The sequence below is a fragment of the Varroa jacobsoni genome, unplaced genomic scaffold (assembly GCF_002532875.2).
Source record: "Varroa jacobsoni isolate VJ856 unplaced genomic scaffold, vjacob_1.0 contig02006, whole genome shotgun sequence".
Classification (NCBI taxonomy): Eukaryota; Metazoa; Arthropoda; class Arachnida; order Mesostigmata; family Varroidae; genus Varroa; species Varroa jacobsoni.
This window is the reverse complement of record NW_019214736.1, coordinates 18,722-32,083: the sequence shown is the minus strand read 5'-3', so window position 1 is coordinate 32,083 and position 13,362 is coordinate 18,722. Positions and strand designations below refer to the sequence as shown.

The following is a 13,362-nucleotide window of genomic DNA, read 5'->3' as shown; positions in this document are numbered from 1 at the left end:
CTGTGATTAAAGCAAATGGCTCGAGGATTTTTCTCCCGGTTTACGCAGAAATTTCGTTTAGATATCGGTACTTGTGCAGATGCTGCTTATATATGTATATATGTATATATATATATATATAAGCCGCATATAAATGGTGAGATAGTTGCTTTATAGCTGTTCCAATCTGTGTAGCATCGTTCTCTGTGGTACCCTGTGCCTCGAAATAACTCATACTGTCGATAACCTAAAGTATGGTACGAAGTTCGTTATCGTAATGGTTATGCTTTATTCTTCTAGATACTTGATAACGATCGTAATATGTCGCCATATATATTTTTGCCCGTAAAACATAGTAACCTAATCAGCGTTCTGGAGTGTGTTTTTCGTGATCTTCGTGCTTTTCTGCTTACTTTAAATTTTTTTGACGGTCTACAAGCAACGTATGAAAGGGCAACGAACGTTAGCCGAGAGCGACATTTTTATCCCAAAACGGCAACCATCTAATTCTCCCATCTTTAAACTCAGTCGACCAGCACAAAGCACTTAGTAAACTACGAACTGATGCTAAGCCTGCTGTTGTTGCTTTAGGTGATACTTTTCTTTCCACTACTCAGAGATATTCCGGTTTGACAATTCTTTTTTTCCTTTTATTACAGACTAAACAAGAAGCAGGTATATTTCATTTTGATAATCGGCACAAAATTCAGGAATCCTTTAGCTGTACGCATCACTTACCATCAATCTATGAGGTAATCGTTCGAAATTACGACGATAATCTACTATAAAATTTTTCTCTATTACGGCTGATATCTGGCTCAGAGATAACCTCAGTGCTTAGTCAGCACTCAGTTGGGGTGTCTGGGTTGTTGCTCGGTTGGGAGTTATGGCAAGAAAAATGTATAGATATGCAATGTCGAATGCGAACTCGTTTCGCTGTTGCCACTCGACCGCTCCGCTGACTTCGACTACTACGGTGCCCGCTGCGTGCGGTCCTCGTCATCGTTATCATCATCAACAACGGTACACCAGCATTATGATCATCATTGTTTAGGCAAGATAAAACGGACGGGGTTCACGCGGCAGATAGCGGCACCGTTGTATTCATTAGACAGTTTCGTCCAAAGGGAAATCAGCTGGCTCAGCAGGAGATCACAGTGCTATGTTCTATCCCGTTCTGGTAGGGTCGAAAGCGCACGATGAGCTGACGCCGGGTTGATTCAGCGCTCGAAGTGAAGCAACGATCTCGCCTTTGCAAATTACGTTGCTGTGTTTTGCGTGGAGGAGAGGTTTGTTATAAGGTGCGTGGTCGTAGGCACTAATGGCGTCTTCGCACACGCAGTCAACTAAAGGCCGACCCAGAGACCGAGAAGGAATGATAGAAAACTGGCGCCTTTGACGATGTTTCTATATCGTGGACAGTATTAGCTGGGCTGTTCATGTAGTCAACGCGTCCTCTGTACATGGGTTTGCTGTAGACCTCAGTTCTCTTATGTGGAGTCAGGGCAAGCTATTGCAACAAGGACAAACTGTGAATGCACTGGAAAACATTCTCGAGGTCCTACGACGGACGACTTTCTATTCGTCTACCCTGTGCTTAAGTCAATTCAATTAACTGCATTGTGTTAAGTATCGTCGTCGTGCTCTTCTTGATTCGCTCGCGAAAAGTTTACATCTGTCAACTGGCTGTGGCATAAAGTACACTGGGTATACTCATATATAGAAATATATTTGTATATACATAGGGACTTATGTCTATATATATGCAAAGTATACTATATACAGTAAAATTGGAAGGCCTTCCATCTGTATAAGTTTCACGAGCAGGGCGTTTGCAATAGGGAGGCGATCGGAAAGACGTATTGTTCGACTGCCTAGAACACAATAGATATAATGTTTTGTGCCGCACAATTATCTGATTAGAATAAACGTCAACTACGAAAGATCGTGCCTAACACCTACAGGTGAGTCATTCTCATAAGAACGATTTTTTCTTCAAACACAGGCTACTTTTAAAAATGTCACCTGTTCAAACAAGATAATCTATAGGATATTAAAGTTTTATTCTAAAAAACATTAAGCATCGTTGATTGCTCTAGCTTGTTGAAAATTTCGTTGACGACGTCATAGCATGTATAAGGGATGTCCTGGCATTCCAGGCACGTACCTAGCAAAAAAGGATAACCACATTATGGCCGTACATGTGGATTTGCTACTATAAAAACATAAACTATCGACAACTAGTCGAAACATTGTGTGTACTAGGCTATAAAAGCTGTTTGGTCTAAACTCCAATCAAATAATAATATATTTTTTTTTACAAATTATCCCCGCTTCATTAAAACTGAATCAATTTTTTTACTTTCAGTAGTTGTAAACATTATTGGCTGCTTCCATAAGTGTTTGTATCAGGTGGAGGATCACGTCTGTTCTGGCCTAGCATTGCTCGCCGTACAAGGCCTGCTGCCTTAGTAGCAGTTAGCTGTTATATACACATATATGTGCTAACATATTCAGAGTGTCTTAAAAAATGCATATATACCTTAGTAACTTTCACTGATAGCATATACTGTTCTATTAGCAGTGCCTGAAAATGCGTTCGACGCTCGTTCTGCTGATCCCAAGCCCACGACTTGATCGTTTTACTTCGGGTGTTTTGCTATAATTCTTCAGTAACCCTCCTTGGCTGGTAGAGCTTGTTAATATTCTTGGTCTTCCGGAACGTTATCTATAAATTTCGTGAGCGGTTCCACCGGCTTGAAACTTATCCTTCATCAGATTGATTAGTTAATTTTTACTAGGTGGATCCGTCTGAAAGTCCTTGCGGCAAGGGTTTTGTACTTCTGCTACATGTTCATACTCCCAATCAAAAAGTTTTGACCCGTTGAACAGTGCATTTCCTGGATACCGTAATAGGTGGGGCCTCTAAATTCGGCCTCTTTCTTTTCAGCTGCGCTTAAGATTGTATCTAAGCAAAAAAGATATTTCAACGAAATTTTTCAACACGTGTGCCAGAAGTATAATTTCTTATGGTTAGGTTTGTTCGCTGTAGTCACCATTTAACGGGATTACAATTTCAATTCAGGACCTAAACCACCCAAACTATTCCATTTTTAATTTATAAATAATGTTTTGATAGTAACTGTGCATTAAGGGATGATAAATAAGCAACACGAAGGAAATTCATAGTGGAATGAAATGTGGCTGATCAAAAATCCGAAAACTGCAAAGGTTTCAAACAGCCAAAAGGACACTGACCGCTTCAGCAACCGAATTAGTAATTGGTATGTTCTTCTTCTTCTTCTTCCTAGAATAGTCATTGATTTCTGCATCAGAAATCGACATTTTTTTTATTAGCAGAAATAGCGCATCCTTAACAATATGCCCACTACAACAGACAGCCCGCCAAAATCGGCCCGAACTTAAATGCTCCATTTTGTTTATATATAATACACACATTGAAACATGTAAATGTGTATGAGAATCTTTCACTTATGAACTTCCATTTTACCCTTGGGGTCTAGTTTCGTCTTAGTAATACCGTTACTATAACTTATGCGTTAATTAGCGATTGTTTTACATTATATATTCATTTCATCTACCTAATAATTGTATTGCCAGAGCCGCTGCAGTAGTACGCGTAATAGGAGTCACAGTCACAAGCATCTTAATCCAAGTGTTATCGCAGCGCTCGTTTTTGTCTATTGACGGCCGTTCAAACAAGTATATAATACAGGCCTTTTCGTGATTAAGATCAAGCACAGACGATCACTATATATAACTGCCTGATATCAGATATTGTCATAAATATATATTAATTAATGTCCGGCATCAAATAATGAGAGGGGAGTCCGCTAACATCCAGGCAAGCACGTATATATGCCTTGGTGCGATAATCTAAAGCCACCAAAACTATGAGTATAGTCGAATGATTATACATAGCTATGGTACCTAATATAAAGTATGGAAAGCTATCTTTTAGGCCGTTGACATAGTAGTACCTAATTCTGTGTGTTACTTTCTTCAATATACGTATATACAGATATATATATATATATATAGTTCTCGTTTTTGCTAAAATTACTAATTACCTTGGGCCACCTTCAAAGAAGCATATATGTTGGAAAAACGTTAGCCGTTCCGGAAACCAATACAAAGAGTACTAGAATGCTACCATTTAATTTCTATCTCGTGAAGTCGCCCTTTAGAGCTGACGAGTGTTACAAAGGGAGGCCATAGATGAGTACTACGTTTCTTGGATAACGCATGTTCAAGCTCAATTTCGACAACAAGATCACGTTTTTCCGTGCTGACGGATTCTTATTTGCTTTATGTAATATCGCATCTGTTCGTCTCTCTAATTTTTGTTCAACGAAAATTAGCTTAAAGCTATCTACGTGTGGAACCAGCAATACAAAGTTTCCTTTGGGGATATGGAAATTATTTTTGCTTGTCCGTTTGACTTGCTGATAATTCGGTAAATAAGCCTAGAGTTACTGTTACTGAAAACGGCCTTTTGTATCTCTGTAGCGGTAGGTAGTTGATCGAAGATACTGTGAAGATCCTCCGTCATCCATGAAAGAAAGTAGTAATTTTTTTTTCGTCTTTTACTGCGTACTGTATAGCCATTAATTTGGGGTCCTCGGTGAGCTCACTCCAACAGGCAGTAGGTTCTAGCGACGACCCCGCTACCGGACGAGATCGAAAAGTCAACGACTGCCGCGGAGGTTTTGTGCTTAAATCACGATCAGACGACATGCCCTCGCATCAGAGGAGAAGGTCACTCGTTGAACGCTCGGCCGACGTCAAACGCTCTATCATACAGGTATTATTATTCTACGACTACCATAAACTTGGAGCATGGCCTTAACGTTGTTTGAGTAGAAATCTTCCCAGTAAAAGAACGAACAAAGCTTTTACTGAGTTATGATTCCAGTAACTTAATGCTCACTAAAAACCTCAATATGGACTAAAAACATATGCGAATCATTTAAAAACGAGTCACGTATTGGTAACAAAAAAAAAAAGTAACTTGTGTAAAAAAAAATAAAAGTTCTGATAAAAATTTTAGAATGCGAAAGTTACAGGTGCATGTTTAGGCAACACTCATCGAACAAATTTATTTTAATATATTTATAATTGAAAGTGTATGTGGACAAACGATACGCATACGATAATATGTAAAATATAATAATAATTATTACTATTATTTTTAACATAATTGACCGCGCTGTAGAGAAACAGGATGTTTGGTAAGGCAAACGAATGCCTACAAGGCCATGTTCTAGTAAGGAAAGCCAAATGTAAATACAGACACACGCAACATGCAAATTTCGATTAAATCCTACGATCGTGAGAAGTAACGCGTGACCCGCTTTGTGTTAGGTGTAACTGTTCAATTATACACATGGTTTATTCTGCAACCGTAATCAATTACTGAGCTGGACTGGACAAGTTGCGATTTTTTTTATTGGCGCCTTTTTTTTCGACAATGATCCTTGACGTCAGCTACGTTATCGTTCTGCATTCAATCTGATTAGCACCGCCAAGAGCTATGTCTGTTACCTGTTCGGTACATGCTACAAAATTGCAGCTGCTACTACTATTGCTATTGCTACAAGTACAACCAGCTACATGTTGCCTTCATCATACCATATTGTCAGCATTAGGCTGCATGCGTCCTTTGAGGAACTTCTACCAACAGGTAGATCATACTCTGAACATTAAAAAAACCAGCGGTAACAATACGAATCAGTTAATTTACTATGAAGTTTGTAAACTTATCTACACACTCGTTCAGCTGACAGAGCTCCATTATTAATCGAACAATGAATATACATTTGGACTGAATTAAAGCTTACTGCTGTTCGTTTTACGGTCGCCCAAGTGAAGCTTCCTGATAACGAAACAAATTTCCAGCTACAATAGAATACGTCCAATTTTCCTACATGTATTTAAGAGATTAGTACGTGAGACAGGACATAACACTTGCGAAATACCATTGATCTTGGTCAAAAACGTTTGAGCGAACAAGCTTAGAAATTTGCTTAGGAGCTCCGAGTGAAAAGTTCTCGAATGCTAGCCACACGGAGGGTGATTTCGTCAGGGCTATTTTCGCTATGGAACCTATGGACTTGGCTGTTTCAAGTAGAAGGAGACCTAAATCAGCTCAGCTGCCCGTTGTGATAGGAACGCAGTAAGCTTATTCAAGTAATACCGAACAAATGACACGCCGACAGACACTGCAAAACTTTACGTACGTCAGATTCTTTTCAGCTACGAGTTTATGTACGTTGCCTCGGATATGAGAAGAGGTCGGCTTTATGTAACATGATCTTCTGGAAGTACAGGCGAAGGATTATGGTGTAGGCGGGCGGTGGGTATTCTGGAGGAGAAAACAAAAATGGGGGTAGGGTCTAACTTGGTTTACGGAAACTGAATAACCGGAGCGTCAAGAGTAAAACGAACGTTCACCATGAGAGGTAATTAACGAAAAGAACAGAATAGGAACTGGAAGGTGGGGAAAAACGATGGGGCGGAGCGCTTTCGGTTGGAAAGAGACGCTCACATATTTTTTTGTTTTCTCTGTTTCAAAATCGAGGGCCGATTTCGTAAACTAAGTTACTTTGTGATTGTGGATAGAGCAGAAATCATGAGACATCTTTGTTGCACCGGACGGTCGTTAGGATGATATATATATATGATATATATATATATATATATATATATATATATGTATGTACATTAAGTGGGTGTTGTACGAAAAATACAGTTGAAAAGCTTTGAAAAGAAGTGAGAAATAACATCGTAGAGAATAGTGCAGGCAGGAGCGAATGATTGTTAGCTATGGAGACTGTCTAACGGGTAAGCGGAGTAGACGTTGACCAAGCTTTACTTAGCGCGCAGCTGCGCTCTTCGTGAATAAATAATAATCTTCCCATCCGACACTGGAAGCCTAGGATATCGCCATCGCGAGTCTTGTCGCATCCTCTGCAAGAGCTGAAAAGAGGGGACTGAGTAACGCTGGGCAGCGTTTTCGAGACAGTTAAACCCAGCTGTGCTTGGAACTCATGAACGCGTAGTGTTGCATGCGAACAGCATTTGTAAGGTCACATAGTAAATTCTGTTGCACGACTATGGCTTTCTCAGAACGAGCTGAACTGAAGGCGACTGACAACTTAGCTTCCGAGATTACTGCGTTCTAATGGTTACTTACCAAGAAGCGACCCCCAGCGGTGCTTTGCTAGCATCGTTTGTTAGAAAGCATTTACCCATATAATTTGTTTTGCGGGGTCGGATCTGGTTGGCTATCATCCTTTAACCGACCACAGTAGCTTTTCAAATCTTTATTGCAATAGCTTATGCTCGCATTGTTAGTGGCTGCCGGAAGTCCCCGTCAGCTCACAAAACCACGGTTCATTGCAAGAATTTGTTACTTAAGTTGTTAAAAAAGAAATTGCTAACATTTCAACATGAACTCTGACGGACTTAGAATAGAAAATAGAATGGAAAACAGGTATAAACTTGATATAAAAAGATGATCAATTATCTAACTTGCCGTCGTGCAAATCTGAATTTAAATGCGTGCATATCTTCACGTGGCATAGGGATTTAGAATTAAGAAACAGTACAGCACGGGAGACATCGACAAGCGGGGGATCTCTTCCCTGCGAGGCTCTCGATCCAACCTCAGCTCGGCTTCATCAGAGTCGGGCCATTCGGCGTTCACGTACTCACACAGCGCCGGCGGTCAAGGGCATCATACCGATTCCAACGCCTCGTTCGTATCCCAAGACGAGGACATCACCGACTCGAATGTTATCGAAACTTATATGGGCGAATGGAAAAACGACAAACGTTCTGGCTATGGTGAGTTCTGTCATTATCTATCTCTAGCTAAATATACTACTCAATTTACAAAAAACGCCTCACGATGCTTTAAAAACCACTGTACGTTGTATCGCATGCTTTATGTAGAAGTTAGGTAAGATGCTGAGATTCGAAAGTTTAGATATTAGATCTCAAAATTGTATTTTAACATCAGACGGCCATTTTGTGATTGGCTGGAATTGCATTGAACTGTCTATTCTATCTAACTAACAAACTTTGCTCATTTTTCAAGTTTAGTAGTCTATAGCGAACCCTGTTTTCAATTGCGACCAGATCTCAGAATGAGCGTAAGACAGCCTAAAATTATGGTTTCTTCACACTCCGAACACAATTCTAGCTAAAAATCTGACGTAGTTGATAGAAACTACATATTTTTAGGTGGTACTATTACTCGTGATTGTGTAACTCAGGTAACGGATGAAACGCTCGTCCGTATCTAACAATGTCAGTATGCATCGCTCGGTAATGCAAACATTCTGACAGACACTTTTGCTAGCCAGCTTCCTAAGGCTTCACTTGATTGATTGAAGTTTACCAGCTGGCCATATGAATGAAAACCTACGAAAGCGTCGTTGAGACATGTCAATATTTCAATATCTGCTGCATCTACAAAGGCATGTAAATTCAGTCTGAGATAAAATGAGTATTAATGAGTTCTTGACAGTCGGGAAAATTTAGGGAAATTGATGCGTAAAAAAAACGTAAGAGAAATAAGTTCAGAAAGAAAATAGTTTTCTGGTCTTCAAAATCAATGTTCGGTAGGTAAATTGTGGTTACTTGAAGGCCAGAATGTTACAAAATTCATCGAAAATTAGTAAAACATTAGGCAAGCGGACGTTGGGCGAAAGCAGACTACGCAAACGGTGCAAGCGTTTAATGAATGGAAATTAGGATGTTGAACATCAGCAAAAAGGTGATCAGATGCGAAGGACAAGAACGCATCGCCGCAGTCGAGGAGGTTTCGCATGTATGAATCTAAGGGCTCTGTAGCTAAATCTAACATGTTACAGATTCATGACTCAAATACTGAAAATGCGAAGATTGAGTAAAAATACGACCCCCGTGAGTTGATTACAGAACAATCGGAAATGCGTATGACAACTTCACGTATATCTGGCGGAACTTTGTTCAACAAAAAAAACACCAAAAAGAGGTATAATTTTATTGACTGGTGAAGAGGTATCAGGCGAGAAGGTGGTGTCGCCCGGAAGTGAAATCGAGTTAGGTGGCAGTCACGAGTAGGTTCAGACTTAGGATGATGAGAGTACTTACATCAGGAACATCCTATACTGTAAGATATCCGCCGAAAATGAAACAATAAATGCAGGCCGCCATTTTGAGTTTCTCAGGAAACTCATGGGCAGTTAGCACGAGTAGCAAGCGAAAACAGGCAGTGTAGTTACTTCATTACAATGTCAATCCCATGCTTAGGCCTCAGTAATTTTTGTACTGAGCAAAGGAACCTCCAACGTCGTGCTTATTGTCCCACTTTAAATCCGTGTAATCAGGAGTTCTCCACACCCTAAAAAGGGTAGCTGGTAGGCAAGCATACCATCAACCGATTTATTTCAAAATATCATAGATACAGAAAATACATATGAAAACGAGATGGTAGGCATATGGCTATCCAAAAGCTGCCAGAACCCTGAGATCAGTGTGCAGTAAACAAAAGAAAGCACCTCTAAGATGTATTAAAAATTCGTTTTCTAGCCCAATTAGTTCAAAAGCTATTCTATTTTAGAATTTACCGGATCCGCTTGTAACGGTTTAAGTGACATTACAGTTTGAAACCCCTTGCTTTACGGTTTCTCGTTGTTCCTCTCACAACACTTTACTCTCCTGCTACTTTAACAAATGTGAAGTTAAATCTTAGCAGGCCGTCGCTTGGTATAATGACTGAGAACTTCACTGAGAACGCGGATTGTTTTGGTCAGGTTTTCACTGCTGAAAATGAGTGTGACACTGACCAATAGATGAGCGGAAACAGCGATACGCTTCCTGAACGAGCACTGTCGACGATCGTCAAGCTCATCCGACGATTCGCCGTCTAAGCGTTAAGCAAAACAGTAACGCGGCGCATCGATCGATTAAAAGTTTGCAATCGATGATGAAGCTGTGCACGCACCGTTCGCCGCTGTCGTGAAGCATTCTGGACAGCTCGAAGGACGAACAATCTTTAATTGATCCTTTGTTTCGTTCCAGTTGCCCGAACCCAGCTTGTTGACGTACAGATCAGAATGAAGTTCCTCATTAACCCATCCGCTACGTTATAATTTGATTCCTTTTAATTGTCTAGCTTAAGGGGCACACAGAGAAATATCCCGGGGGTCTAGGTCGGTTACACAACGAATGACAGTTGCTTTCCTCCCAAACATCCCCCTTAGGCTGTTCCAGCCGATCGACCAGAGCTCTCCCTTCGCATCTGTTCGGCATTAGTTTTCAGTAATCAATCAGAGGATGCTACAAGGGCAGCTCTTCACGCGGAGGACATATTGTGTAGATAGAATAAAACCTCAGTCCTGCCAGGTTTTCCAAAGGCACAAAAATTCTGAATTTTAGAGGTGTAATTTAACTTAAAACGTCAAAAAAAACAAATGGTAAAATGCTTTCCTTTATTAAGGGATTATTATTATTATACATTGATCCATCGCTGCTTCGCCTTCAAAGAGTAAAGGCACAATCATAATCATCTGTTAGGGATATTGATTCAAGCGTTTCATCAGGCTACCGTTTTGTCGCATACTTGAACCCTCTAAAAATGTTTGTAGGATAGCTTTATTTGTTTGAGACAGAAACGTGCTGGGACTATAATTCGAATGTAAAACATGTTGAACCCTATTTGTTGCTACGGCTTTTACGGCAAGGACTAATATTTGTTATTATGGTACCGGTAGTATGGTTATATGGAAGGTGCCGACACGCAGCACGAGATTCTGCAAAATAGTTACATTTCATAATAATTACAAGCGTATAAAGGATTTACTCTTTCTGGAAATTTTTGCGAGAACTATCTAAACTTCACTTGAGTAATTCGTATAGGCTTTTGCTTGTCGGGCGGCCTTTGCACAAACAGAGGGAAGCATGCGTTGTCCACGGTTTTCCTCCTTTTCTGGTCGTGCGGTACGTCGCTGACTATCGGAGTTTAACAACAATGTTCAACAAGGCGCTTATTCGATTTCTAATTTTTATAGGTATTGCGGAGCGATCGGACGGGCTGAAGTACGAGGGCGAATGGTACAACAACAAAAAATACGGTTATGGCGTAACAACGTTCAAAGATGGCAGCCGGGAAGAAGGAAAGTACAAAAACAATGTCCTTGTTACGTCGGGTAAGAAGAAACACCTTTTCCTTCTCCGTAGCGCCAAATTTCGCGAGCGCATCGAGCAAGCGGTAAACGCCGCAATACGCGCCTCGCAGATCGCGCTGCAAAAGGCCGATATCGCCATTTCCAGGTGAGGACACTATTAGCTCCCAAAAAACGAAACGATTTTTTAGCACGTATATTAAACTGGCATTGGCAACCATAAGTATCGTACAGTTAATATAACATATAATGCAGCTCTTTAAATGCGACAGAATATCTCAAATAGAAACATTCCCAGCTGGGTTATCAACCTGATTTATTATTAATACACAAGTATTCATGTCCGAATTTGCCCTGTTTCTATTTCCTTGTGTGCCGATCAAAATGTAGACCCAACAGCTTGATATTTATGGAGGAACTATAACTTTATATTATGTCACTAAAACGTACAGACGACTTCTGATGGGTCCACCGTAACCTCATGCAGCAACTATTGTTAAAGACGTGCTTTGGCAGAAAGAAGTAACAGGATCATTTTTGATGTCATAACATTTTCTCAACTACCTGGAAACCTACAAAGCTGTACCAGATAACTTCTTGAGGCGAAAATGACATACAAGAAGCTAATCTGATAATAAAATGAAGCCAACCCCCGTTCCCTCTAAATCTTCTATTAGAAACACGTAATAGTAAGAACAAGACAGTATTTCTCTGCTAGGCAAATAAAAATAACGGCCACCAACATTATTTCGTACGCTAATAGGAGATCAACCACAGTTGGTCGGGTACAACGGGATTTTGTCCGAATTGCACTTCATGGGCCACTTCGGATGTTTTTACAGGCTTGTTAGTTAACTTGTTCCAACTAAAAACCATCATCCATTAACGTTGTGGGTCACTGAATCAATTGCAATATCCCTTGCTTTTAGGCTACTAGGCTGTATGCCCGGGCTCACATTAATAGGGCAAGGTGTTTGTTAATCAAAATTCGTTATTAGAAAATATTTGGCTCTTCAGGAAGTTGAGATAGTATCCAGTGAAGTTAGCTATTTTCCTATTAGACAAAAACTTGTTATAACAAATGCCCTGATGCGAGGGCGAGCACCACTGTACGCTCGATTTATTCGATATTCCCATTGAAATTATTTTTTTGGCGCGATTAAAAGTCGCCGAAATCTAGTTTCATCGCTCGTGTGTTTGATCTCGTTCTCTGTTTTTACCTGGCGGACGGCACAAACTCTTGCCTATGGCGATGGTCTACTCTAGGCGGGTAATTGTTACGCGAATTATCTTTCGAGTAGTTCACACCCATGTCCACGTTTCTTAAATTCAGCTCTTTTTTTATGTGTCTTCGTTAGAATTAAGTAACATGCGGTTTGAGAAATCTTTTGCTGAGGCAGTAAAAAGCGCGTTATCCATGCTCTGTTGTGCTCAAAAGCTTCCGTAATCATAGCGGTTCGCTCTCCCGTTGGAAGTCTTGAGGTTTGGCCATCTGCTGGTAATCTTCAATCTTCTTATATTCTTGCTTGGAAATGCATGGATCGGTAACAAATTGTTAGCACACTGAAGGCTTCGTTATCCACAATTTCCGCCAAACTTGGGTGAATTCCATCAAGTAGATAGGTATGGTATATCATGTAATACTATGTATAAGGCTAATCTCGTCTAGTTTATAATCTCTTCACACCTCTGGACCTTTTAAGTAGCTCCGGACATAGTAGCATTTACCAAAAATATCAATACTGATTTTTCTTGATTACTCATATTCTGAAGAGTCCTATAGAGCACTCGGTATGGGGACCAGTGACGATACAAGGTCTTATGCAAGTGTTGGAATGACGGCCTGAACGGAAGGCCACAATATTAGAAGCAGGTCTCACCTCTGTAATGGACAGACTTAGGTTCATATAATTGTACTTTCATTCATGGATTAAATAAAACTATGAAATCTGCGGAAGGGAGCAAAATCGCATGAGGGAGATTCATTATTATAGTAGTAATTGAGAACATGACTATATAATCAGATAATAATCGGGCCATTTACGACTTCAGATCCGCAACTGCAAGTAATGCAAGTGATGAAAACTGGCGATGGTAATACCAGATAGTGAATTTGTGGTAGACTCGTGAAATTGCGACTTCAATGTGTGAATAGTGTGGAGGAATGCCTCGAAATGAATTAGAGTTA

General features: G+C 40.2%; 1 protein-coding gene across 4 annotated transcripts in view; it reads left to right on the top strand.

Annotated features, from left to right (window-relative positions):
- Positions 1–13,362, top strand: part of jp (junctophilin) — a 50,008-nt gene that overhangs the window by 18,645 nt on the left and 18,001 nt on the right. For all 4 annotated transcript variants that reach the window (XM_022853708.2, XM_022853709.2, XM_022853707.2 and 1 more), the window contains exons 4-6: positions 4,605–4,804; positions 7,587–7,848; positions 11,061–11,322. In XM_022853708.2, coding sequence (XP_022709443.1) covers positions 4,605–4,804; positions 7,587–7,848; positions 11,061–11,322 — 724 coding nt within the window. The remainder of the gene's footprint in view (positions 1–4,604; positions 4,805–7,586; positions 7,849–11,060; positions 11,323–13,362) is intronic.